This window comes from Marmota monax, unplaced genomic scaffold, assembly GCF_021218885.2.
Source record: "Marmota monax isolate L192 unplaced genomic scaffold, Marmota_monax_Labrador192_F-V1.1 WCK01_AAM20220418_F8-fsc00196, whole genome shotgun sequence".
NCBI classification, from domain to species: domain Eukaryota; kingdom Metazoa; phylum Chordata; class Mammalia; order Rodentia; family Sciuridae; genus Marmota; species Marmota monax.
In genome coordinates, this window is record NW_026694390.1 from 638306 (window position 1) to 663924 (window position 25619).

The 25619-nt window shown below is 38.0% G+C and overlaps 1 protein-coding gene across 2 annotated transcripts in view; it reads left to right on the forward strand.

Annotated features, from left to right (window-relative positions):
- The window catches only part of Simc1 (SUMO interacting motifs containing 1), an 85118-nt gene that overhangs the window by 39911 nt on the left and 19588 nt on the right, over positions 1 to 25619 (forward strand). The window contains exons 2-5 of one of the 2 annotated variants that reach the window (XM_046467977.2): positions 12548 to 13915; positions 17962 to 18194; positions 19128 to 19197; positions 24648 to 24802. In XM_046467977.2, coding sequence (XP_046323933.1) covers positions 12548 to 13915; positions 17962 to 18194; positions 19128 to 19197; positions 24648 to 24802 — 1826 coding nt within the window. The remainder of the gene's footprint in view (positions 1 to 12547; positions 13916 to 17961; positions 18195 to 19127; positions 19198 to 24647; positions 24803 to 25619) is intronic. The other variant, XM_046467979.2, reaches the window with a different exon arrangement.

Here is a 25619-nt window from a genome sequence, read left to right on the forward strand (position 1 = left end):
CTTGTTTCCCTCAGATGTTTTTCTCTGGTCAATATGGGCAGGTCCTTTAGTCCCTTGCAGGCGCATCTGGAGAGTTCTCATCTGAGTTGTGACTCTGGTCTTGGGACAAATCTCCCACCTTAATCTTGGGAGGTGAAAGAGTCTTTGGTCCTAGGAAGCCTTTGGCTCTGAGGACATCACAGGGGAAGGAATAGCCAGTATTGGGGGGCCATCATTTGTTGCCTCTGAGGACAAGGGGGCTAGGGGACAGTCTGTTGTCCCAGTGGTCTTGGCAAAGTTGGTCTTGAGTCCTCTTCTGGCCCATGGGGAAAATTGTTCCCTTTCCTGTCTTTCCTAGTCAGGTTTTCTGTTTAGCTGCTTTCTGCTGGGTCTTAGAGACCACTATGCTCCTGGCTAAGTGGTCTGTCCATCTAGACAGGACTGTCCATCTAGACAGGCTCTCAACCAAGGGGGCTGTTTCTGTACTATCTCTTGACAGCAATCAATGTAAGAGAAATGGTTCAGGGGTTCCAACAACAATCAAAGGACCTCAGCAATGACTCTCTCATCTAAAGATCCTTCTGGTGGCCAGCCCACATCTTGGGTGAGCCACTCTAATTCACAGAGTATACAACCTTTGTGGAGTGAGTTTCACCCCACATTACCAGGAAAACCTTCCTAAAGGTTTCTAACACACGTCAGAAGGCTCAGTTTCCTTAGTGTGCTTCCCATGTTCCACCCTGCATCGGTGTCGCACACTTAGAACAAAATGCATTTAGGACCAGACTCACTTAGTCCATCTCCGGCCATTCCCCTCGCGGGAACTTAGGGGGCCCTCTTAGCCTTTCGGGTCGGTATCAACCCCCGACCTGGACCTTTCACCTAGACGTTGGTTGGTGAAATTCCGCCATAGACTGTATGAGGTGCCACAGAACCGCGGATCAGGACTCTGTACTCGCTTCGGCCCTCGGGTTGGGTCGGAACCCTTCCCTTTGTCCGTCTCATTCACATACTTTCACACAGACATGGCGGCCAGGACAGAATTTCTATTCCGCCCAAATTCCAACAATTTCAAACCAAACAGAAAAGGGAGTCACGGTTTCACCTCTGCTCGCTGACCCCGAACAGAGACTACTCGGGCGACTCCCCGACCCGTTTCAGCTCCATCCACTTTGGAGGGTACTCAGGACCCAACAGAGGGTGATCAATCCTCTCTTCCACCTGCTTAGGCCTCGAAGGGGAAGTCAGGTGGGCTACAAAACCAAATGGACCCAGATCCTACCTGTTCAGATGGGCGGTGCTCCAAAACCCTAATTCTGGTTCCTGCTGCCTGTGGGTTTTGTTGTGCTCCAGGGTGAGCCCCAGGGCCCTGGGTGAATCGATCCTCCTTCAGGCCAAGAGTGGCCTGTTCGCTCCAAAGGGATCGCAGTCCCCTATCACCCCAGGGAAGCTGGTCCCCAGAGACAAGAGAGGCAGAATAGCCTTTCTTACCTCCTCTGTCCCATCTGAGTCGCCAAAAATGTTGTAGGGACAAACGAGGCAAGGCACTGCAGATAGCAGGAAACAGTTTTATTTGGCTGCAGCCAGGTTCAGAGGGTGCAGCCTCGGAGTATGACTCAGGCACGTGCAAGGTTGGTCTCCCACATTACACCCAAGATTAAATAATTCTGTAACCTTTATAGGAATCACAACTAATGATTTAGAGCCTCCTAGAAAGAAGTCCCCTGGCCCAAATGTTTCATAAGCAAAATACCAATTAAAGGGGACAAAATAAAAATTCTACATAACATCTTCCAGAAAATTGAAGAAAAGCAGACATTTCCTGCCTCACTTTATGAGGCAAGAAATACACTGATACCAAAACCAGGCAAATTGTTTAAAAAATCAACTATACAACGATATCCCTTATGACATTGACATAAAAATGCTTAGAAAAATACTAGTAAAGTAAACTCACAATATATAAAAATCCCACGATCAAGAGGGATTTATTCCAGGAATTTCAATCTGGTTCAATATTTGAAAATCAGTTAATGTAACCTGCATATTAACAATTGCAGGGAAAAAAGGTCACATAATGTAGTCAACTGATGTCAAAATTTGACAGAATTCACCCAACACACTAGGAGTAGAAAGGAATTTCCCCAACCTGATAAACACCCACCCACATACACACATGCATGTGCACGTGCGCGCTCACACACACCCACACCCACACAAAAAAAACGAGCTAATATCATACTTGCTGGTGAAGGAAGGAAAGAAAGCTGAGTTTTCTTCTAAAACCTGAAGCAGGGCAATGATATCTGCTCTAACTATTCCTATTTAAAGGGTACTGAAAAAAAGAAATAAATAGTACTAGAAGTCTCAGCTGTTGCAATAAGAAAAAATAAAAAACAAATAAAAGGCATACACTTTGGAAAGGAAGAAATAAAACTGGCCCTATTTCTGGATGACATGATTGTCTACATGAAAAATTTAAAAGGAGGCAGGGGCTGTCCTAGAACCAGGTTTCTAACGTCACTGGATAAAAGTCAACACAAATTCATCATTTCTATATGATAGCAATAAACAACTGGAAACTTAAATTTAAAACACGATACCATTTATAATTACATGTCCCCAAATAAAATACCCCGATGTAATTCTAACAAAATATGTATAGGATCAGCAGGTGAAAACTACATAATGTTTCTGAAAGAAACATAACATCTATAATGGAGACGTACTGTATTCGTGGATTGGGAGACAGCATGCCAATGTTGTCACCTTCTCCTCAAACTAACATAAGATTTAACTTATTTTTTTATCAAAATCTCAAAGAATTATAATTAAGGTAATCTGAGCTGGGATTGTGGCTCAGTGGTAGAACATTTGCCTAGCACATGTGAGGCACTGGGTTCAATCCTTGGCACCACATAAAAATAAATAAATTAAGAAAAATAAATAAGATAATTTGTTTCTAAATTGAGGTGTAAAGGCAAAGGAACCAGATTAGCCAAAATGAAGAAAAAATATAGTTAGAGGAATCAAATAGTATTAATGTCAGTTGACAGTGTGGTATTGATGGAGGAATTGATACATAAATCAGAGGAATAAAATACATCTTGAAATAGGCCTACCCAAGTAGATATGTGAACTGATTTTTTTTTTTTAAGGCACAAAAGCAATTTGGTGGAGAAGAGAGTACTTTCAACAAATGAGGTTGGAATAATTGGACATTAAAAGGGGGGAAAAAACCATCCTGACTAAATGCCACACCTTAGGTCAATATTAATTCAAAATGGGTCACAGATCTAAATGTAAAATATAAAACTATAAAGCTTTTAGAAAACATAAGTGAAGGCTACCAAAATAGCTCAGTTGGGAGAATGTTAGATTGAAGAAAGCATAAGTGAAAATCTTCATACCTGAGGTTAAGCAAAGAGGCCTTAGATTTAACACTAAAAACATGATAAATTTGGCTTCATCAATATAAAAGTTTTATTCTGCAGAAGACTGTTAAAAAAATGAAAAGACACTCTACAAAATGGGAGAAAAGGTTAGTGAATAAATATCTGTCATGACTTGTATCTAGAATATTTTCTTTTTTAAAAAAATCCTAACCTTAATAAGAAAACAACTAGTAGCAACACCAAATGCTGGCAAGGGAGCAGAAACACTGAATCATTCACTCATTGTCAGTTGGAATGTAAAACAGTACAGCCACTCAAAAAAACATTTGGCATTTTCTTATGAAGTTAAACTTACCATATGACCCAGCAATTGCTTTCCTAGGCGTATGCCCAAGAGAAGTGTACACATTTTTGTATGAACATGTTTTCAAAAGTGTTCATAGAATTATTCATAATAGTCAACAATTGAAAATGTTTCCAACATATGTCTGTCAACTGATGAACGAATACAGAATAATGGTAACTCCATATAAAAAGGAATGATGAGCCAGGCGTGTGGTGCACACCTGTAATCCCAGCGGTTTGGGAGGCTGATAGGAGTATGGCAAATTCAAAGCCAATCTCAGCAAAAGCATGGCACTAAGCAACTCAGTAAGACCCTATCTCTAAATAAAATACAAAATGGGTCTGGGGATGTGGCTCGGTAGTCCAGTAGCTCAGTGATCCAGTGCCCCTGAGTTCAATCCCTGGTACCCAAAACAAAACAAACAAAGGAATGCTGCCAGGTACAGTGGAGCATGCCTATAATCCCAGTGACTCAGGAGACTGAGGAAGGAGGATTGCAAATTCAAGGCCAGCAATTAAGCAAGGCCCTGTCCAAAAAAAAGAACTGTAGCTGAGTGAAAAAGTGCCCCTTGGGTTTAATCCCCATTACCAAAAATAAATAAAAAATGAAAAGGAATGCAATAAGGATACATATTGCAACATGCATGAAGAACTCTTAAAACATGGTAAATTAAAGAAGCCAAATACAAGCAGGTTGCATTGGCACATGCCTGTAATCCCAACTACTGGAGAGGTTGAGGGGGAAGGATCACAAATTCAAGGCTGACCTGGGTAAGACCTTGTCTTTAAAAGGACTGAGGATGTAGCTCAGTGGTATAGCACCCCTGGGTTCAATCTCTACCACCCCACCCCAAAAACAAACCAAGACACAAGGCCACATATTTGATTATTCCATTGCTATAAATGTCCAGAATAGGTGAAACCATAATAACAGAAACAGGACATACAAATCAGGTAAGTGGAGATTGATATAATGTGACTGGTAACAACTAGTTATAATCAGCTTCATGGCTCTCAAACCCCATCTGGGCTCCTTTAACCTACAGGTTAAATTTAACATTCCTTATCTCTCACTCCTACCTAATTGTTCTAACAAACTACAGGGGCAGAGACTGGATGGTAATTTCATCCAGAGAAAAGGTATGTAATGTTATTTAGTTGTGGGGAGGGTCTTGGAACAGAGAAAGGGGTCTGAGTCATTCCTGATTTAGTCCTTGATTCTAGTTCACCAAAACCCAAAGCCATTCCTTTTTCCTTACTGAAAACAGGAAGAGATAGGTATAAATAAGCCTGAAGTAGCTAATCTGTTAACCTCAGTTTTGTTGAATGGAAGACCCATGGTGAGGTGTACAGGATCATCTTTCTCCTCAAAATTATTTCATTCAACTCAGCTGATATTTCTTGAGCACCTTGCCCTGTGTCTGATCCTGGTACTATAGTAGGCCCTAGTGGGAAAAGTAAGCAACTAATACTGAGATATTTTAAAGATGCCTGGATCAGGAACTCCTGTTTTCAACAGAACATCCAACTTTGAAAGGGTCACCACTTAAACAATTTTTTTAAAAAAACTGGATCCTAGATGAAACTGATTTTTCCTACTTGCTAGACTGGCAAGAATTAATTCTTCTCCTTGGAGACTTCTGTTAACTAAAAAATATAGGCTGAAATTATAGGGATAAGCAGCAAATCCCCTTGTTTACACTGTAAACAGGAGATAAGCTTTAGACCAGTAGTGTACTTACATAGCTGAATCTGAGACTTTAAACAAATCCATAACCTCAGAAGACCTTATGAGCTTTTCTCTTTTTTTTTTAACTGTAAAATGTAAATATTTACCTTACATGGTTATAAAGTATCCAGGTCTGAAAATAGGGTTAGGAGGACAAGGTATGTAGACTACCTGCTTCATTTCACTATGCAGATGACAGATTTTGAGGAAACTTTTGTCATCTGTATGTCTTCTCCATCTGGCAATCCAACTATTAAAATATGAAAAATAATTTGTTATCTGTGAAAGCTTAGAGTAATATGTGATGGAAATGCAAGTTGCTTAAGTAAACGTTGGGAGACAATAAGAGGATATTGAGATGAGAGAATCAATAGATACTATTAAATTTGTTCCATTGGGTATAAAATATAAACCCCAAAGGCATGCCACCAGTGACCTACTTTCTCTAGCCACACCCTACCTACCTACCTACAGTTACTATCCAATTAATGCATATCAGTGGGTTAATCCAATGTTTAGTGTACAACTCTCATAACCTAATTATTTTACATTATTGCATTGTCTTGCACATGAGCTTTTTTTTTAAAGAGAGAATTTTTTAATATTTATTTTTTAGTTTTCAGTGGACACATCTTTATTTTATTTTTATGTGGTGCTGAGGATCAAACCCAGCACCCCGCGCATGCCAGGCAAGCGTGTTACCGCTTGAGCCACATCCCCAGCTCCTTGCACATGAGCTTTTGGGGAATACCACATATCTAAACCATAACAACCTATGACAGTTTTTAGAAGAAAACAATCAAACCCAATGTCTAGGCATGCAAAATGGAAATGAGAGCCATTCTCTGGGGGCTGTTGGGAAGTAGGAGGGAAGGCAGTCAATAAAATCTATTTCTGAGTGAGCCTATCTATTGTATTCAACAAAAACTTCAAAGCAATTTTTATAAATATGTTCAAGGAGTTAAAGAAAATACTAAATCTGTGAATGAATAGAAATCTCAATGAGAAATAGAAACTAAAAACTGGAAATTGAAGCTGGTCCTGGTGGCACACAGCTGTAATCTCTGCTTCTCAGGAGGCTGAGACAGAATCACAAGTTAGAGGCCAGTCTGGGCAATTTAGCAAGACCCTGCCTCAAAATAAAAGGGGGGGGGTGTAGCTCAGCATGTAGCTTAGCATGCCTGAGGCCCTGGGTTTAGTCACAATACTGCCAAAAAAAAAAAGGAAATTTAAGAGTTGAAAATCAGAGTAACTGAAATGTTTTTAAAAAACTAAATAAGCTCAACAATACATTGGAAAAGAAAGCAGATTGGCAAAAGAAACAGAAACCTCATCGTAAATCAATAGAAATCACCCAAGTTTAAGAAGAGGGAAGGATGGAATCCAATTGAAAAGAACCTCAGAGATGTGGGGAAATATGAAACAGCCCAAAATATGTGTTATCGGAGTCCTTGAGGGAGGGAGTGGGGTAGGTAGCAGAAAAGTTTATGAAGAAATAATGGCTGGAATTTTCTCAAATTCAATGGGGAAAAAAATAACTTACCAATTAAGAAGTGCAACAGAGTCAAAATAAACACAAACAAAATGGCTCTATGACTGTCCAGAGAAAAATGATATTCAACATGTAGGGAACAACAGTGCAATTAACACCTGATTTCTCATCAGAAACGGTAGAGATCAAAAGACTGACTTTTTTCAAATGATGGAAGAAAGAAACTTTCAGCTAAGAAGTATGTATGCCAAAATTATCCTTCAAAAATAAGAGCAAAATAAGGACATTTTCAAATACAGAGAGAACTTTTATAGAAGAACTACACCACAAGAAACTTAAGCTGAAGGGAAATTATATCAAGTGGAAATTTATATCTACACAAAGGAATGAGTAGCACCAGCAATTTTATATATATATATATATATATATATATAAAATAACAATTTTTGTTATTTTTTAATTTCTTTTAAAAGACAAGCAGCTTGAAAACAAATATACTATATATACATTTTAAAAAATTTTTTAGCCAGGCATGGTAGAGCACACCTGTAATCCCAGAGGCTTGGGAGGCTGACAGGAGGAGTTCAAAGCCAACCTCAGCAAAAAGTGAGGCATTAAGCCAATTCAGTGAGACCCTGTCTCAAATAAAATACAAAATAGGGCTGGGACGATGTGGCTCAGTGGCCAAATGCCCCTGAGTTGAATCCTCAGTACCTGCCCCCAAATTTATTCTTGGTACTTTGAGTATGAACCCAGGGACATTTTACAACTGAGCTACATCCCCAGCTCTATTTTATTTTTGAGGCAAGCTCTTACAAAGTTTCTGAGTGTCTCACTAAGTTATTGAGTACTGGCCTTATATCCTCCTGCCTCAGCCTTCCAGGTCACTGGGATTACAGGCATTCACCACCATGCTCAGCAGTAATACTTATTGAAGTTGACAATTTATATGGATGTAATACAGACATAAGAGTATATAAAGCATATACGACAAAAATATAGGATGAGGCATGGGTAAATGGAACATTTTGTAAGGTTCTTGTCTTTTTATCTGAACTCAGTATTTTTTCTAAACATAAACTATAATTCCAAGAACAATTTTTTCACATTTATTTATTCTAATTAGGTATATAGAACAGTAGAATGCATTTTGATTCATTGTACACAAATGGAGTACAACTTTTTACTTCTCTAGTTGTACACAATGAAGTGTCACCCCATATGTGAAGACATATATGTACCTAGGGTAATGACATGAAACAAAACCAAAAGGGGAAATAAAGCCACAATCATTGTTGGAAATAGCACAACTGGATCTCCCCAAAATTAAAGAAGCTGAAGATCTGAAAAACACTGTCAACTACCATGGTAGTTGACAGTGTTTTTCAGATTAATTGGTATTTGGAAGTAAGACCAACAAGGATAGAATACACTTTTTTCCCCAAGTACACAAAGAATATTAACCAAGGTGGGACCATGTGTTATGGAGAAGTCTCACTATGGTGGTGCACGTTTATAATCCCAGCAGCCCGGGATTACAAAACAGGAAGACTGCAAGCTCAAAGCCCGCCTCAGTAATTTAGCAAGGCTCTAAGCAATTTGGTGAGGCCCTGTCTTAAAAAAATTAAAAAGGACTGGGGGTATGGCTCAGTGGTTAAGTATCCTTGGGTTCAGTCCCTGCTACCAAAACCAACCAACCAACCAACCAACCAACATTAAAATCATACAGAGTATGTTTTCTGATCACAATGAAAGTAACTTTGATAATAAAATGACTATACTTAAAATTATGTAATGAAGAATAAACAGTATTTAAAGTGAAATTTTTAAATGCTAATGCTGGAAAAAGAAAATGGCTTAAAATCATGCTATAAGTGTCCACATTAGGAAGCTAGAAAAAAGAGCAAATTAAGTCCAAAGTAAATAGAAGGAGGGAATAATAAAGATAGCAAATAAGAAACAAATGAAAAATCTGGTTCTTTGAAGAGATCATTAAAACCAATAAACTCCTAGCTATGCTAATCAGGGACAAATAATATAGAAGATACAGGTTACCAATATTGGGAATAAAAACCAGGAATTGTTTTTTTATTCTATACTTTATATAGAATTTTAAAATGATAAGGGACAATTGTAGTTTTATTTCAATAAATTTGACAATTTAAATGAAATTGACAAATTCTTGGTAAAACACAAGTCACAGATTTAAGGAGGAATAGAAAATTTTAGCCCTATGACTACTAAAGAAATCTAAATTCATAACCTCCCTACAAAGCAAAATCCAGGTACTGATAGCTTCACTGGTGAATGCTATCAGACATTGAAGACAGATATGGTACCATTCTTAAACAGCCTTAAAAGAAGTGGTGGGAATAGTTCTCAAGACATTTTATGAGGCCAGTTTTATTCCAATACCAAAACCAGAAAAATAAATTATAAGGGGGCTGGGGTTGTGGCTCAGCAGTAGAGCGCTCGCCTCGCACATGCGAGACCCTGGGTTCAATCCTCAGCACCACATAAAAATAAATGAATAAAATAAGGGTTTTGTGTCCAACTACAACTAAAAAATATTTTTTTAAAAAAGAAAAGAAATTTTAAGGATAGAAAACTACAAATATTGCCCATAAACATTCAAAACTTCTTACAGTATTGATACATTAAATCCCAATCATGGAAAAGGAATAATACATCATGACCATGGGAGTTTTCTCAGGATTCCAAGGTTAATTGAACATTAGAAAATTAATATAATTTTTGATACAGATCAATATAATTTGGATAACAAAATGAAAAATCATGATGATAAAAAGCATTTGACAAAACATAATAGCCATCTCCAGTTAAAACTTGATAATTAGAAGTTTCTCAAACTGATGAAGAGCATCTGAAAACCCCACAGCTAACATTATACCTAATGATGAAAGTCTGAAATTCTTCTAAGTTCAAGAACAAAGCAAAAGTGCCCTCTCTTAATACTTCTGTTTCAATGTAAACCAAATGCCTTAGCCATTGCAAGAAGGAAAGGGGGAGAGAGCACATACAGATAGGAAAGGAAGAAGTAACACTTATTTGCATATAATCTTATTGTTTATACAAAAAGCCCTATAGAATCCACCCAAAAAGTTTACTCAAACTTGTACATGAATTTAACAGGATCATAGGATACAGGGTTAATATGCATAAATCAATAGTATTTCCCTGTACTTTTAATAAACAGTGGAAAATGGAATAAAAATGCATTTCCATTTTCAATATCATTAAATTCTTGGTAATTAAGAGTTTTTTATAGATGCAGTGGGGAAATGAAAGAGGAAGGCATTAATCTGGGTCAAGAAGTAATCTGGGGCTGGGGCTCAGTGGCAGAGCACTTGCCTGGCATATGTGAGGCACTGGGTTCAATTCTCAGCACCACACATAAATAAAGGGCCATCTACAACTAAAATTATTTATCTATTTTATATATATAGATAGATAGATAGGTATAGATATATATATAGATATGTAAGTAATCTGGAAGGATTTCATACACAGAGAGATCTATGCTGAATCTTGAAAAAAAAAAAAAAAAAAAGAAACTTCCAAACAAAGGGATAATTATCATTTCAGGTAAAAGAAAGATATAAATAAACATTATAAAGATTAAGATACTTGAGAAAGCTTGCCCATTTGGAGATCTATAATAGTTCTGTGTGATTTGATCCTATGATGAGAAAGAGTAGACAGGCTAGAGGTAAGTTTAGGTCTTATTATGAAGGCCCTTATGAACCTCACAAGTCTTTCACCTTTTTTCCTGTAGGTCAAGTGGATCTGTCAATGGGCTTTAACAGGGAGAGACACATGTGATGCTGCATTTTAGCATTTGCTATGGATAAGAGTTCAGACCTTCAGTGGCCTTTCAGCTATTTAATTTCAGTTCAGATAGCCAGTGAGAGTCTTCAAAGGCAGTGACGCAGGATGGCTGCTGCCTAGGAATGAGGCACTGGATTTCACTAAGCAGTCCTACTCTAGGATGAGGTACAGGCCAACTTCTCACTTGACCCACCCAGAACCTGGGACCTGTTTTGTTGCTGTTGACAGTAGTTAGAAATGGCATGTGTTTTAGTCAGACTTTTCATTGCTTTGACCAAAATGTCTGGCAAGAACAACTTAAAGAAAAGTTTATTTGGGGCTCATGGTTTTAGAGATCTCAGTCCATAAAGAGCCAACTCCGTTGCTCTGGGCCCAAGGTGAGATAGAACCTCACTTTGGAAGGGTGTGACAGAGGGAAACTTCTCCTCTCATAGCCTCAAGAAAGCAGAGAAAAGTCAGGAATGAAGAAAGAACTGCAGGGAAGATGAATCCTTCCAGCACACACACACTCCAGGGACTCACCTTTTCTAGCCACGCCCCATCTGCCTACAATTACACTAAAGCCAGCCCATTCAAAGTAGATAGACTGATTTGGTTACAGCTTTCATAATCTGATAATTTTACTCTGAATATTGCTGCATTAACACAGGATCTTTTTGGGAACCTCTCCTTTCTAAACCATAACAACATGATGCCAGCACCAGGACCCTAATGTATTAATGGCAGTGGTCCTCAGTCAGGTGAGAAGACATCTGGAAACTAGACCAATATCATTTCAGGCTTTTGGCACAGAGGTGAATTAAAGTATATCTGGCTGGCATCATCAAGCTTTGTGAACTGGCTGATCAATTTGCTAGGGAATAGGAGCAGAGATAGATAATTATCCATTAGTTAATCTAATTAAGGACCAGACTCAGGGCTGGGATTGTGGCTCAGGGGTAGAGCGCTCACCTAGCATGTACGAGGGGCCCTGGGTTCGATCCTCAGCAACACATAAAAATAAGTGAATGGAATAAAGGTATTGTGTCTTACTACAACTAAAAAAATAAATATTTTTTTTAAAAAAAGGACCAGACTTACATTATTTGTTTTAAAACCCTTATTGTATTATTTTCTGAATCTCTCTTTAAGTCAATTATTGAATAAAGGTGTACATTTCTAGACTCTCTAATAGGGAAAAGAGATCAGGATTTCAATGTCTGTCTCTGCCACTTCACTGTATAATCCTTAGGTAAATAGCCTAGTTCTTCAAACCTCTAGTTGTTATATCTGTATAATGGAGATGATATTGCCTACCTTATAGGGTCATAGTGAAAATGTAATATGTCTTGTGAAAGCACTTAATATATTCTCAACACATAGATCCTCTTAAAATAGCTTACTTTCTTGTTTGGCTTCTGTTGTAGGTTGTCCTAGGTATTTACTTTTCCAAACAATGGTTGCTTTCTATTTTGTGAAGGTTGGAATATCCCCTACTCCTCCCTGTCCTCCTTGGACCAGAAAATTTTCCTACGACACTCCCAGGTATATACATCTGGCATTTGAATAATTTAAGAAGGTATAGAAATTGACAACTTTGACACTGGCAAATGTTGAACAGCGGAAATAAACTAATGCTTATGTTATACAAGATGTGTGACGTATCAGTGAAGCAAGAAGGTAAAATAATATTCATCCTTAAGAGCTGAAACTTAAGTCTTCTGAGATAAAGGTGAGAGTCCCTTCTTTAATGCTTCTTTTCTCACAATCCTTCAACAGGATTTCATTGACTTAACTAGAGAAACCAGACCAAGGGCAAAGGATCGAAATGGACTCTGTGTGATTGACCTGACAAGAAATGAGGAAGAAAATCGACCTATTGCCACTCTTGATTTGACTTTAGAACCTGTCACTGCCTCCCAAAAGGAGCCAGCCAGTCTTCAGACAGGTGCCAGCCTCTCCAACAAAGAGGTGATAGAAAGCCGGGTGGACAGAAGCTCTCGGCCTACAGCACAGAGAATCATTAACAGTGTTCCTGTAGATTTGGACCTGTTGGAAGAAACCACATTTGAAGGTCCTCAACACCCTACATCCATCAATCAGGACTCTGTTTATCCAGCAGAGCCAAATTGTAGCTCAACCACATTCAAAGGTGACCTCAGCTTCTTAGCAAGCCTACAGCTGTCCTCAAATGTTAGCTCTTTCTCCCCAACAAGCAATAATGGTAGCAGCAGCAATCATAGGCCACTCTTGCCATGCCTGCAGCAAGATGTACCTTGCCCACCTCGAGCCTTGCCATGCCTACTTCCAACTTCACCGTGTCCACCACGAGCCTCCTCCTGCCCACCACGAGCCTTGTCATGCCCATCACAGACCACGCAGTGTCAACTACAAACTTTGCCTCACCCACCTCGAGAAGTGCCATGCCCTCCTGAAGATGTCCGATGCCCTCAGTGGAGTATGCCAAGCCCACCTCAAGAGCCATCCTGGCATCCTCAACACCCACCAAGCCCACCTCAAGACTCTCTGAGCCTACTACAAGATGTACCAGGTCCACCTCTAAAGCTCTTCTATCCACAAGACATGGCACACCTGCAAGGCATTCCAAAGTCACTGCAAGACATGCCACAGTCAATAGGAGATGTACCACAGTCACAAGACATGCCATTGTCACTAGGAAATGTACCACAGTCTTCAGGTAAAATGTCACAGTCACCAGGAGGTGTGATTGGTGATATACCACCATTGGGAGATATACCACACTTACCAGATGTGCTGCGCTCACCAGGAGACTTGCTTAATTTACCAGAAGACAGGCCTGACTCTCCTCAGAATGATGTACAGAATTGTGATGCTCCTATGGATATCTCAGCTCCATCCTCTCCAAGCTGCTCCCCCAGCCCACAGTCTCCACAGTCTGAAACTTCATTAGAGAAAGTTCCTTGGCTTTCTGTCATGGAAACACCAGCCAGAAAAGAGATATCGCTGTCAGAGCCTGCCAACTCCGGGTCTACCCAGGTACAAGCACGAACACTGCAAGGTGGGCTATACAACAAACCCTGCCTGCACAGACTGAAGTACTTCTTACGACCTCCAGTACATCACCTCTTCTTCCAGACACTAATACCTGATAAAGACACACGAGAGGTGAGCTAACACATCTTCTCCGGGATTGAGTGTCCTTTCTATAGGCCTTGGATAAAATTTCTATAACTGGAATTCATGCATGAGAGGACAGATGAAGTATAAATGAAATTTTTATCTTTCACATTCAGTATAGAGTCAGATCTGGGTTCAAATTTCAGCCCTACACTTAAAAACCAGCACTGTACAAATTGTTTTACCTTTGTTGATCATAGCCTTCCTATCTGTAAAATGGAGGTAAAAACATACCTCAGAGGGTCACTGAATGAAAGGTGCTTGTTAGTGTCTGATTCATCATGGGCTTCATCAAATTCTTATTTTCAATTCCTATACCTCTGTCTTCCTGACACTCTCATTGCAGCCTCTGTATCACAGAGAATAATACTCTCTCATCACTTTAATGCCTACAAAATTATTACTCCAAATTTGAGAGTAGAAATTCAGTTTTAAGACTTTAGTGGGAATGCTACTTCTCATTGGTCTTCATTAATATATGAGAAATAAGCTAGATATATAAGGGGGAAAAATGAGACTAAGTCCCACATTATTAAGCCTTTAAAGCTTGGGTTTTTTTTTATTATTTTCCACAACTCCCATCCCCAACATTAAGAAGACTGGCTTGAAGTAGTTCAAAAAGTGAAAAGGCACACTCTCCTTCAGGGAGGAGTGATCAACTTATCAGGTGCCAGAAGTTGACATTTATGTCTTCTCCTTCTGAGTGACTATCTACTAGATCATTCTCTTTTCTCCTGCAAGTTTGCTTCAGGTTGGTGAAATATCTGTCCATTATCAAGAGCATCCTTGAGCTGGGTACAGTGGCACATGTCTGTAATCCCAGCTACTCAGGAGGTTAAGCCAGGAGGATCATAAGTCTGAGGCCAGCCCCTCCAATTTAACAAGACCCTGTCTCAAAATAAAATGTAGCCAGGCATGGTGGCACTTACCTATAATCTCAGCAAAGCACTAAGCAACTTAGCAAGACCCCATCTCAAATTTTAAAAAATAAAAAGGGCTGGGAATGTAGCCCCTGGGTTCAGTCCCCAGTGCCAGTAAATAAATAAATATGGCTGAGAATATAGCTCAGTGGTAGAGTTCTCCTGGGTTTAATCACCAGTACTGAAGAAGGAAAAAAATAAGAGCACCTTTGGGTGACTTGAGAGTTTGTAAGTTTCCATAGTCAAGGTTGTGGTACTCTGAGTTGCTGCACCGATATAGAAGCTATTCCTCTTTTGTGTTCACATAGTTCAGATTATGAGTTGGCAATTCAACTAGATGAAGTAGATTTTTCTCCTTCATCCTTATTTTCTTACCTTCTTCAGGAATCTCAGCCATCTGGAACATATCTATAAATCTTTTCTCTCTCTCCTTTAATTTCTTTGGTGCTTTCAGTAAATTTTTCTTCACTGGGGAGCTTTCCTTCCAGAACTTCTTTATTCCCTACCTCTGCCACCTGTTAGCCATTTCCCTTGATTCCTCCGAGTCTCTTTTTGTTTAACTCTAAAATAAGAACTGTATCATAAAGTTGTTTGTCTTAAAAGTAAACACATACAACACATAGCTACCTTTCAGAGCTTATGGTAGTGCCCTACAAATACTTTTTTCAGAGCTAGGGATATAACTCAGTATAGAATATGGCCTAGTTAGTGTGCATGAGGCTCTGGGTTCAATTCCCAGCATCACCACCCCAAAAACAACAAATTATTTCCTTTAAGAAATAATTTGAGGGCTGGGGTTGTGGCTCAGTGGTAGAGCTCTCACCTAGCATGTGCGAGGCACTGGGCTCAATCCTCAGCACCACATAAATAAATCAATAAAGGTATTGTGTTCATCTACAACTAAAAAAAAATACTTTAAAAAAAAGGAAAGAAATAATTTGTAGACATCAAAACAACATATAAACATTTGTTTGTAGATGTCCCTAATTTTAGCAAAAAACAAAAACCTGATACAGATTCAAGATTAGAAAGTGTATCCCATGTAAAATCAGTCATCAAAATAAGATTTTTATTTTTCTCTTCTTTTTCTCCAATTTTTATTGCATGCCTTATACATTAATGGTCTCTCATCAGAGCTCAGAGGGAACCTGCAGGGTGATTTGAGACATCAGGAAAGTCAACTGGTCTTCTCTTGTCCTGATTTTCTGGAGAGGCAATTCCAGCCTTTACTGTTTTATTGTATTAGCCTATACTGTCAGATTTTTGTTGGTTAGCCATTTTAAAATTCTTATTTTCTGATTTTAAAAATAATGCTTGTTGTCAGGCACAGTGTCACATGCCTGTAATCCCAGCAACTTGGGAGGCTGAGGCAGGCAGCTTGCAAGTTCAAAGGCAACCTCAGCAATTTAGCAAAACCCTGCCTCAAAATAAAAAATAAAAATGGCTGGGGCTGGGACTGGGGTTGTAGCTCAGTGGTAGAGCACTTGCCTAGGATGTGTGAGGCACGGGATTCAATTCTCAGAACCACATAAAAATGAAATAAAAGTCCATCAACAACTAAAAAAAAAAGTATTAAAAAAAATGATTGAGGGGCTCAGGATGTGGCTCAAGTGGTAGCGCGCTCACCTGGCATGAGTGAGGCACTGGGTGTGATCATCAGCATCACATAAAAGAAAATAAAGATATTGTGTATCCACCTAAAACTAAAAAATAAATTTAAAGAAAAATGATTAGGTTTGTGGCTCAGTGGTTAAGTGCCCCTGGATTCAATCCCTGTTTTCTAAATAAATAAATAAATAAATTTTTTAAATGCTTATTATAAAATATTTAAAAATTACTTGGGGCTGGGGTTGTGGCTCAGCAGTAGAGCATTTGCCTATCATGGGTGAGGCCCTGGGTTTGATCCTCAGCACCACATAAAAATAAATAAATAAAATAAAGGTATTGTGTCCAACTCAACTAAAAATTTAAAAATAATAATAATTACTCATGCTATCAGCAGTTATTATTTTGAATAATTTGGTATATTTCCTTCCCAGTTGTCTTTTCATACATAACCATTTTTTATTTTTTTAATAATTGGGGTTTTAGCATATATTTATTTACTTTTATTGTTGTTGTTGCTTATAGAATGCAAGGGTTAAGACAGTGGCTTTGGGGTTATGCCACTATGTTTGAAACTAGCTTCTGCCATTTGTTGCATAATAAATATTTGCCCTCTAACTATGTTTCTTTTCTTTGTTATTTAAATAGGATCAATAATAGTACATATTTCTTAGGGTTGTTGAAAGAACTAAGGATAATTTATATGTTCAAAAAGTTTTATTAATGTTATTATTCTCATATTAAGTCAACTTTTAATTTTTTTCCTTCTAATTATAAAACTAATAAGTGCCTACTATGGAAAAATTGAAAAATACAGAATAGATTCTAGAGGAAAAAACCACCCTAACTCTACCACCCAGCTAATAAAACACACACACACACACACACACACACACACACTTTTCACATATTCTCTCCCAATCTACGTACATGTTTTAGGGGGACAAAGCATCAGTATTTACCATTGTCTCAAAACATGAAATTTTTCTGCTAACAACAAAATATATTTAAATTCTCTTCCGTATCTATTTCACTATCTGATATAGCATTACAGTTGCCCTAAATCTCTTGTCACCCTTAACCCAAAATTAACTCAGGCTAGTTCTTGACTCTTGTATTTTCTTTCTATGCTATATTTTAATATAAATTAAGTCATGCTGTATATAGCATTTATAATTCCTTTTAATTTTATATAAGCTTTTCCCCAAGGTCATTAAGAGTTTTTTTTTTTTCAACTATCTTTTTTTTATTATTATTAGTTGTTGATGGACCTTTATTTTATTTGTGGTACTGAGAATTAAACCCAGTGCCTCATACATGCTAGGCAAGTACTCTACCACTGAGCCATAACCCCAGCCCAAGAGTTTTTTAGATAATGTCTTTTTTTTTCTTTTGAAATTATGAAATATTTCAAATACATGGGAAACTTTCTCTTCAGCCAGTTCCAGAATCTCTTGTTTTTATGTACTGTAGAAACCTATCCTAATTTCTTTCTTTTTATCTTAACAGAGCAAGGGTCAAAAGTTAGAACCCATCCCTCCTCGAAGACTAAGAATGGTAACAAACACCATTGAAGAAAACTTCCCCCTGGGGACTGTGCAGTTTTTGATGGACTTCGTATCACCCCAGCATTACCCACCTGGAGATATTGTGGCTCATATTATCCAGAAAATCCTGCTCAGTGGCTCTGAGACTGTGGATGTCCTCAAGGAGGCCTACATGCTTCTCATGAAAATTCAACAGTATGAACCATAACAGTTGACTGTTTGGGGGAATTTGGACCCAGCACAGCTTTCTGTTGCCTTAACTTTATTCAGCTAACTATTAGGGAGGGTTTCAGTTTCTTTTGCTTTTTTGAGTGGTGGGAGGAGGAGGGGGACTGGAACCTAGGGGCACTCCACCACTGAACTATATCCCCAGCCCTTTTTATTTTGTTTTGAGACAGTCTCACTAAGTTGCCAAAACTGTCCTCAAACTTGTGATCCTCCTACCTCAGCCTTCTTCATTACTGGGATGTGTGAGGTACATGCCCAGCTAGAAGGTTTCTTAATATATTAGTGTTATTTTAATTGCAAGTCACAGGAAAACCAATCAAAAGTGGCTTTAACAGCTGCTATAAGAGAATTTAATGATTTATGTACTAGAAACAGAATAAGATGTGAGTTCATTCTGTGTTAAGAAATGGTTACCACAGTCTGTTTTTCAGTTCTGCTTTTATTTTCAGGTTCCACATGTTAGTCATCAACCTCAGGAACTCACAGTAGGAGATTCCACTTCCCTGATAGTCACATGAGAATTCTGAAATTGAGTTTTGTAGGATTTAATTGGCCTAATATGAAACATGAACTCATATTTAAACAAATCACTGTGAACTAAGGGGTAGAATATCATGATTCACTCAAAACTAACATGTTTTATCCTGGGGTCCTGGTAGGTAAAGCTAATTAGCTAAGAGTGTAAAGAGTTGGTTTCCTTAAGATACAATTCCCAAAAGTGATGGATAATGGTTACCAAAAACCAATGAAGTTCTACTACATTCAGACTGACATAGTGATGTACCAGAGGGTAGACCTGACCACTGAGGATGAGGAGGCTTTTTCTTCTGTCCTCTTCAGAGCCTATTTCTTCTTCTTATACATTCTCCATAATTCTAATTGATGTCATTTGACTTTCAGGCTGCATCCAGCCAATGCTAAGACAGTGGAGTGGGACTGGAAACTGCTCACATATGTCATGGAAGAAGAGGTAACATAATAATTATGAAGGTGCATCTTTTCAGAGGAAGTTTTTACTACAAAGAAAGTTCTACCCCTGCCAAACAATTACAACTAAAATGGGTGCTGTTTTCCAATTCAAATATGAATAGATTCACTCTCCTTTTTGAGATCCCATTTAAAATATTATTAAGTATGCTGGCATGGAAGCACATGCCTATAGTTCTAGCTACTTAAGAGCCTAAGGTGTGAGCCTCACTCAAGCCCACAGGTTTTAGGGCAACATAGTAAGACACCATCTCAAAAACAAACGAACGAACTGTTAATAAATAGGTGTTGGGGCTGTAGCTCAGAGGTAGAGCCCTTGCCTCGCACATGTGAGGCACTGGGTTCGATCCTCCAACACCACATATAAATAAATAAATATTGTGTCCATGTACATTTAGAAAAAATTTTTAAATGCTAACAAATAAATGTAGAAAGTTATAAATCCATTGTTATACATGGGAGAACAACATATGTGAATAAAAATTTGGAAGATCTAAAGAAAATATCAGAGTGGTAACTAATGAAGCTGGACAAAGAAAGCCAGCTGGGTAGAGAAAGCTAGAAATACATGCAGGAGAGACAGTAGCCACATAAGGAAGAAATCTTCTCTTTTAAGCACCAGAGAAATTTTATTAGATTCAGAAACACAATATATATAGCAAAAGATATGAGTCAGATATGGGTTGTAAATGTGTATCTATTGAAAATCTTTAGAGGGAGCAGTCAACCTCCCCATTGTTTAGCAGAGAAAGTTCAATAGCCAGGTTATCTATCTTTCAGGTAAAAAGTCAGAAAATTCCTTATCTGAAAGTAATGAGCCATCTGCAATAAACAAAGACTTCTAATTGGTAAGCTGAAAAAAGGTGTTCCACATTCTGACTTTTAGGGGGTCCCAAAATTAGCTGCTAGAGCTTTGTCTGCTTGCCCTAAAGCAATTAGATAAAACAAATGATTTTCAACTTTGAATTAAATAAAAACTCTATTTCTTAAGAGGCCACCTATGGGTGTGCATCCAAGAAATGAGGGAGTACCCAAAACAGAGGGAGACATGGAGTCCAAAGAATAGTAGATTGAATCCAAAAGAGTATTGAAGAGAAGTCCCCAAATTAGCAGTGAATAGCAGACCAAGGCAGCAGTTACTCCAGGTTAGAGTGAAGTGACAGAGAGAGGGCTTTAAATAAGAATGGTCTGAGACATCAGTAAAATGGCTTAAGTAAGAAGCTCCAGGTCCTTGTTCTTCAGTGGAGACACTGAGTTAACAATATATGGACCAGAAGACCTATGTGAGAACTCTAAAGGCCAGAATACCTGCAGGGCCCAAACTAAAGTAAAACCAAGAAGATATTCCATCAAAAGAGGTAGGAAAGTCTGTGGTACTTTGCATGTCCATGCCCTGTCCCCTACCCAGCACAGCAAGCCACAACCAGAAAGAAGTCTCCCATGGCCTCTCTCTTGGGACATAAATGAAAGAGTGTACTATGCATCCGTTATGCTAGTTTGTTGGGGACTGCCCAAGGGACTGATTTCCGTCTTGCCAGATTCAGCACTGATATGAACAGTAGCATAGCTTGGAAGCTGCTGAAAATAGAGGCAAGCACTGAAATATATTAGAACTGCAGAGTCTACAGTTTCACAGGCAGATTCCAAGGGATGCAGGAAATTACAAGCTCCTGAAAGAAACAAGGGGCAAGCCACTTGAGAAATTAAAAGATCAGTATATGCATAATCCCAAAGCAAAGACATCATAAAAAAAGATGTGAGATCCAGTACTTCGTCGAGCCAGGCTGATTGGTGAAAGTTGTCTTCTACAGAAACTCAATCTAAACTAGACTGGAAAAGGTAGTTATTATTTCAGATGCCTAAATTTCAACAAAAGGTCACAGGAAGAGCTGGTTCTCCAAAAGATGAACAAAATAGACAAACCCTTAGGTAGACTAAGAAAAAGAAAGAAGACATAAAATCAGAGATGAAAAGGGACACATTACAGCTGACACCACAGAAACACAAAAGATCATGAGAGATTACTACAAACCAACCACTGTGTGCCAGCAAATTTGATAACTTAGAAGAAATGGATAAATTTTGATAATTTAGAACAAATGGACATAAACACATTAAGAAGACCACATCATGAAGAAATAGGAAAATACCACTTATTAGATTGGCTACTCTAAAATTTTTAAAGAGGAAAATAAGTGTTGTTAAGGATAATGGAGAAATTGGAATCTCTGTGCACTCTTGAAGGAATTGTGAAATGGTACAATTGCTATGGAAAACCTCCTCAAAAAATTAATAGAATTACCATGTGATCCAGCAATCCCAATTTAAGTTATATATGAAAACAAATTGAAAGCAAGTTCTCAAAGAAATAAGTATAACCCATGTGCAGAAGCAGCATAATTTACAATAACCAAGAAGAAACAACCCCAGGATCTATCAACGGGTGAGTCTATAAACAAAATGTGGTTTAATCATCCAATGGAATGTTTATTCTGTCTTAAAAAGGAAGGAAATCTTGTCACATTCTAAAGCAGGGATGAAACTTTAGGACACTATGCTAAGTAAAATATGCTAGTCACTAAAGGACAAATACTATGTGATTCCACTTAAATGGGGTATCAAAAATTCAATGAAACAGAAAATAGAATGATAGTTACCAGGGACTGTGGAGAGTAAGAAACAGGAAGTTGTTGTTTAATGAATGTAGAGTTTCAGTGTTGCAAGATGAAAACTTCTAGAGATCTTTTGCACAACTTATGAATATACTTAATACTATGTGCATTTAAAATGGCTGATAGAAATTTAATATGTGTATTTACCACACTTTTAAAAATATGAGAAAACAATAGCAAACATTAGCAAAAAATATGGAGACTAGTAAATCTCATCCATTGCTGATGCAAAATGTAAATGGTACAACCACTTTGGAAAACAGTTTGGCAGTTTCTTTAAAAAGTTAAACATAAATTTATCATGCAGTCTATATATTCAGCTTCTAGATACAGACCTAAAAAATTTGGAAACGTCAAGAGACAACTTACATGTGAATATTCATAGAAAGATTACTTATAATAGCCAAAAAATGTCTACCTACTTGTGAATAGGTAAACAAGATGCACTGTATACATACAGTGAAATACTATTTGGCAATAAAAAGGAATTAATAATATAGATAAATTATGGGTGAACCTCAGAAAACATTAAGCTAAATAAAAGAAACCACACCAAAAATAAATCATATATTGTGTGATTCTGTATATATGAAATGTCTAGAAAAGGCAAATCTAGAGAGGAATGGGAATTAGCTACATTAATTAATTCATTCATTCACAAGGGATCTTCTTGGGGTTGAAATGTTCTTAAAAAAAAAAAAACGTGATTTTTTTTTTTTTTTAGTATAGTATATGGATTTCCAGTATAGTAATTAATTTTAACATAGTCCTGACACTGTAAACTCTAATTATAACATTTAAAATCAATTTAGATACAAAGCATAGGAGAGATTTTTATTAGCCTTTATTATATAAAGTGAAAAGTGCAGAGGACAAAGATTGGGAGATGAAAGGGACATGATCTCTGCAGATTGTCCTTATCTTCCAAAGTGGAGAATCAGGAAATAATGCCTAGATATGATGAAGAATAGTTATTTCTGGAAGATAAGAGGTGGAAGTTTTGCATGAGTGAGTCAGACTTTATGTAGCATAGTATAATTCAGTAGATCATGTTTAATGTTAAGAAATAGCAAAAGCCTATTTCTTCAGAGATATATAGGGTGACTTTCAGAGAGAACTGGTATGGTAGAGAGTATTATCAATACAAGACTTTCTTTTATTGCAGATTTAACACAAGTACTTGGTTTTTTGTGTGTGTTTGGTGCTGGTAATTGAACCCAGGTGTGTTCTACCATGAAACTACATCAGTTTTGTTTTTGTTTTTGTTTTTGAGATAGGGTCTCACTAAGTTAAACCTGGGCTAGCTTTGAACTTGCCCTCCCCCTTCCTCTTAGCCTCCAGAATAGCTGAGATTATAGGTATACATTGCACCCAATCTAAATACGTGGGTTTTTAAGACAATTTTTTTTGCATCAGTTATTAAGGATCAGAGAAAAATATACACATTTGGAAGGCAACGATATCATCACTTCCTCCTCAAAAGTAATAATATACTTTTTTTTAAAATATATACTGATATATACTTAGTATTGTCGTTCTGGTTTCTGATAACTGAACCATACTGTGGAAGGGAATACACCCTGAAATTTGAAAGTTCTCACATATCCCAGAAACATTTGGTGCCTTTTGAGCTCCTGAGCTCCTAACACTTGTCTCCCAGTAAATGGAAGCCAACAAATTGTACATGCCTGCTTGCTATGTGTCAGGTATCAACACTGTCTTTGGTAAGTTAGAATTATACCCAACAAATCACAAAGACACTCAGACTCCAAACAGGTAAGTTAAATCAGGGATGAAGCTACCTTTAAAGCAAATAACAGCAACAAAACATAAGGTCTCTGTGCCACCAAAGCCCGTGTTCTTTGCCTGTGTCAGTTAGGATCATTTTACCTATGACAGGATTCTCTGTGACAGTTGGGACTTGCTTAAACAATAAGAGTATGCATCAGCTCATGGTACTGCAAGTTCAGTAGTAGGGTGGACATCATGGTTGTTTGTTCTAGCAGCTCAGCAGTTATTAAAAAACCAGTTTCTCTCCTGTGATCTGCAAGCCAGTTTTTAATTTATCCTTGGGCTGATAAAGTCCAGTGAGTAAGAGAGAGACTTGACTTCTCATGGCAGTCTTAAAAATCAAAACATCTACAATTCTGACAACTCTAGACCTCCAGTTGCAACTTAGACATTAGGAAATTATCCATAGGTGTCTAGATCCTTTGAACAGATAAATCATTTTTAATCCCTAAAACAAAATAAAATGGTTTCTAAGACCTTACAGAGTATGATTCTTTTAGCAGCTGTCCTATTTTTTTCCTTTTTTTTTTTTTTTTTTTTTTTTTTTTGGCACCAGGACTGAACCCAGGGACACATAACCACTGAGCTGCCTCCCCAACCCATTTTATTTTATTTTTTTAATTTAGAGACAGAGTCTTGATAAGTTGCTGAGACTGGCTTTGAACTCTTTTTTTTTTTTTTTTTTTTTTTTTTTTTTGGTGCTGGGAATTGAACCCAGGGCCTCATGCACACATGGGAAGCACCAACTGAGCTATATCCCCAGCCCTGGCTTTGAACTCTCAATCCTCCTGCCTTAACCTCCTAAGCTTCTGGGATTACAGGTGGGCACCACTGCACCTGGCCAAGAAACCTTTCTTTTAGGTACAAACTTGTTAACTCATGACCTTTTCTTAGGCTTAGTGGGTATGACATCTTACTGCCATCCAAGAAACTGAAAAAAAAGACTGACTTCTCATTCCTTGTCCCACAGGGTCAAACTCTGCCTGGGCGAGTCCTTTTCCTGCGTTATGTAGTACAGACCCTAGAAGATGACTTTCAGCAGATCCTGAGGAGACAGCGGCAGCACCTGCAGCAATCTATTGCAAACACTGTGCTGTCCTGTGACAAGCAGCCCCACAATGTCAGGTAATCAGCCACCATAGCCATGGGAAGACAATATGTAAGGGGCTATAGGTGGGTAGCACAGTATCTGTTGGGTGAGATTTTATGGTCACTAGATACCCTAACAGGGATCATTATTATATAGATAAACCCTCCCTGCACCAATAATGTGGCAAGTGCCATGACTCTTAAGACTATCAGACTTCTATTGGTCTAATTATTTTAGTATGGTTCAAACACCTTGTGAGATCCAGGGGGGGAACCTTCATGTTTTTGATTTTTATTTCCATCCTTCAGTGAATTCAGTATTAATCTCATTTGTCACTAACTAGTTTTAGAAAAGTAATATGACAGTAGGTCATTTGGCTGACAACAAGTTCAATAGGAAGCGTGTGTGTGTGTGTGTGTGTGTGTGTGTTTTCAGTTCAATAGGAAGCAAGTGTGTATGTGTTTTCAGGATTGAACCCGAGGATGCTCTACTACGGAACTACATTCCCAGCACGTTTTAATTTTTTATTTTGAAACAGGGTCTTACTGGGTTGTCCAGGCTGGCCTCAAACTTGCAATCCTCCTGCCTTAGCCTCCCAAGTCACTGGGATTACAGCATGTGGAGTCTTTTTTTTTTTTTTTTTTCTTTTGTAGAGCTTCTGAAAGCTGCAGAATATGAAACTACTGTATGTTAATATTAAAGAGAAAAAAATTTATTTCTAGGTTGGGGATCTTAGGCTAGAACTTAATCTTTGTGCATATGAGAAGTCAACCTCAAATTCTTTGCCATCTAGGTTTCAGTCCCTTTAAGATTCATATTGGAAGTCTCCCATACTGGAGATTAAACCCAGAA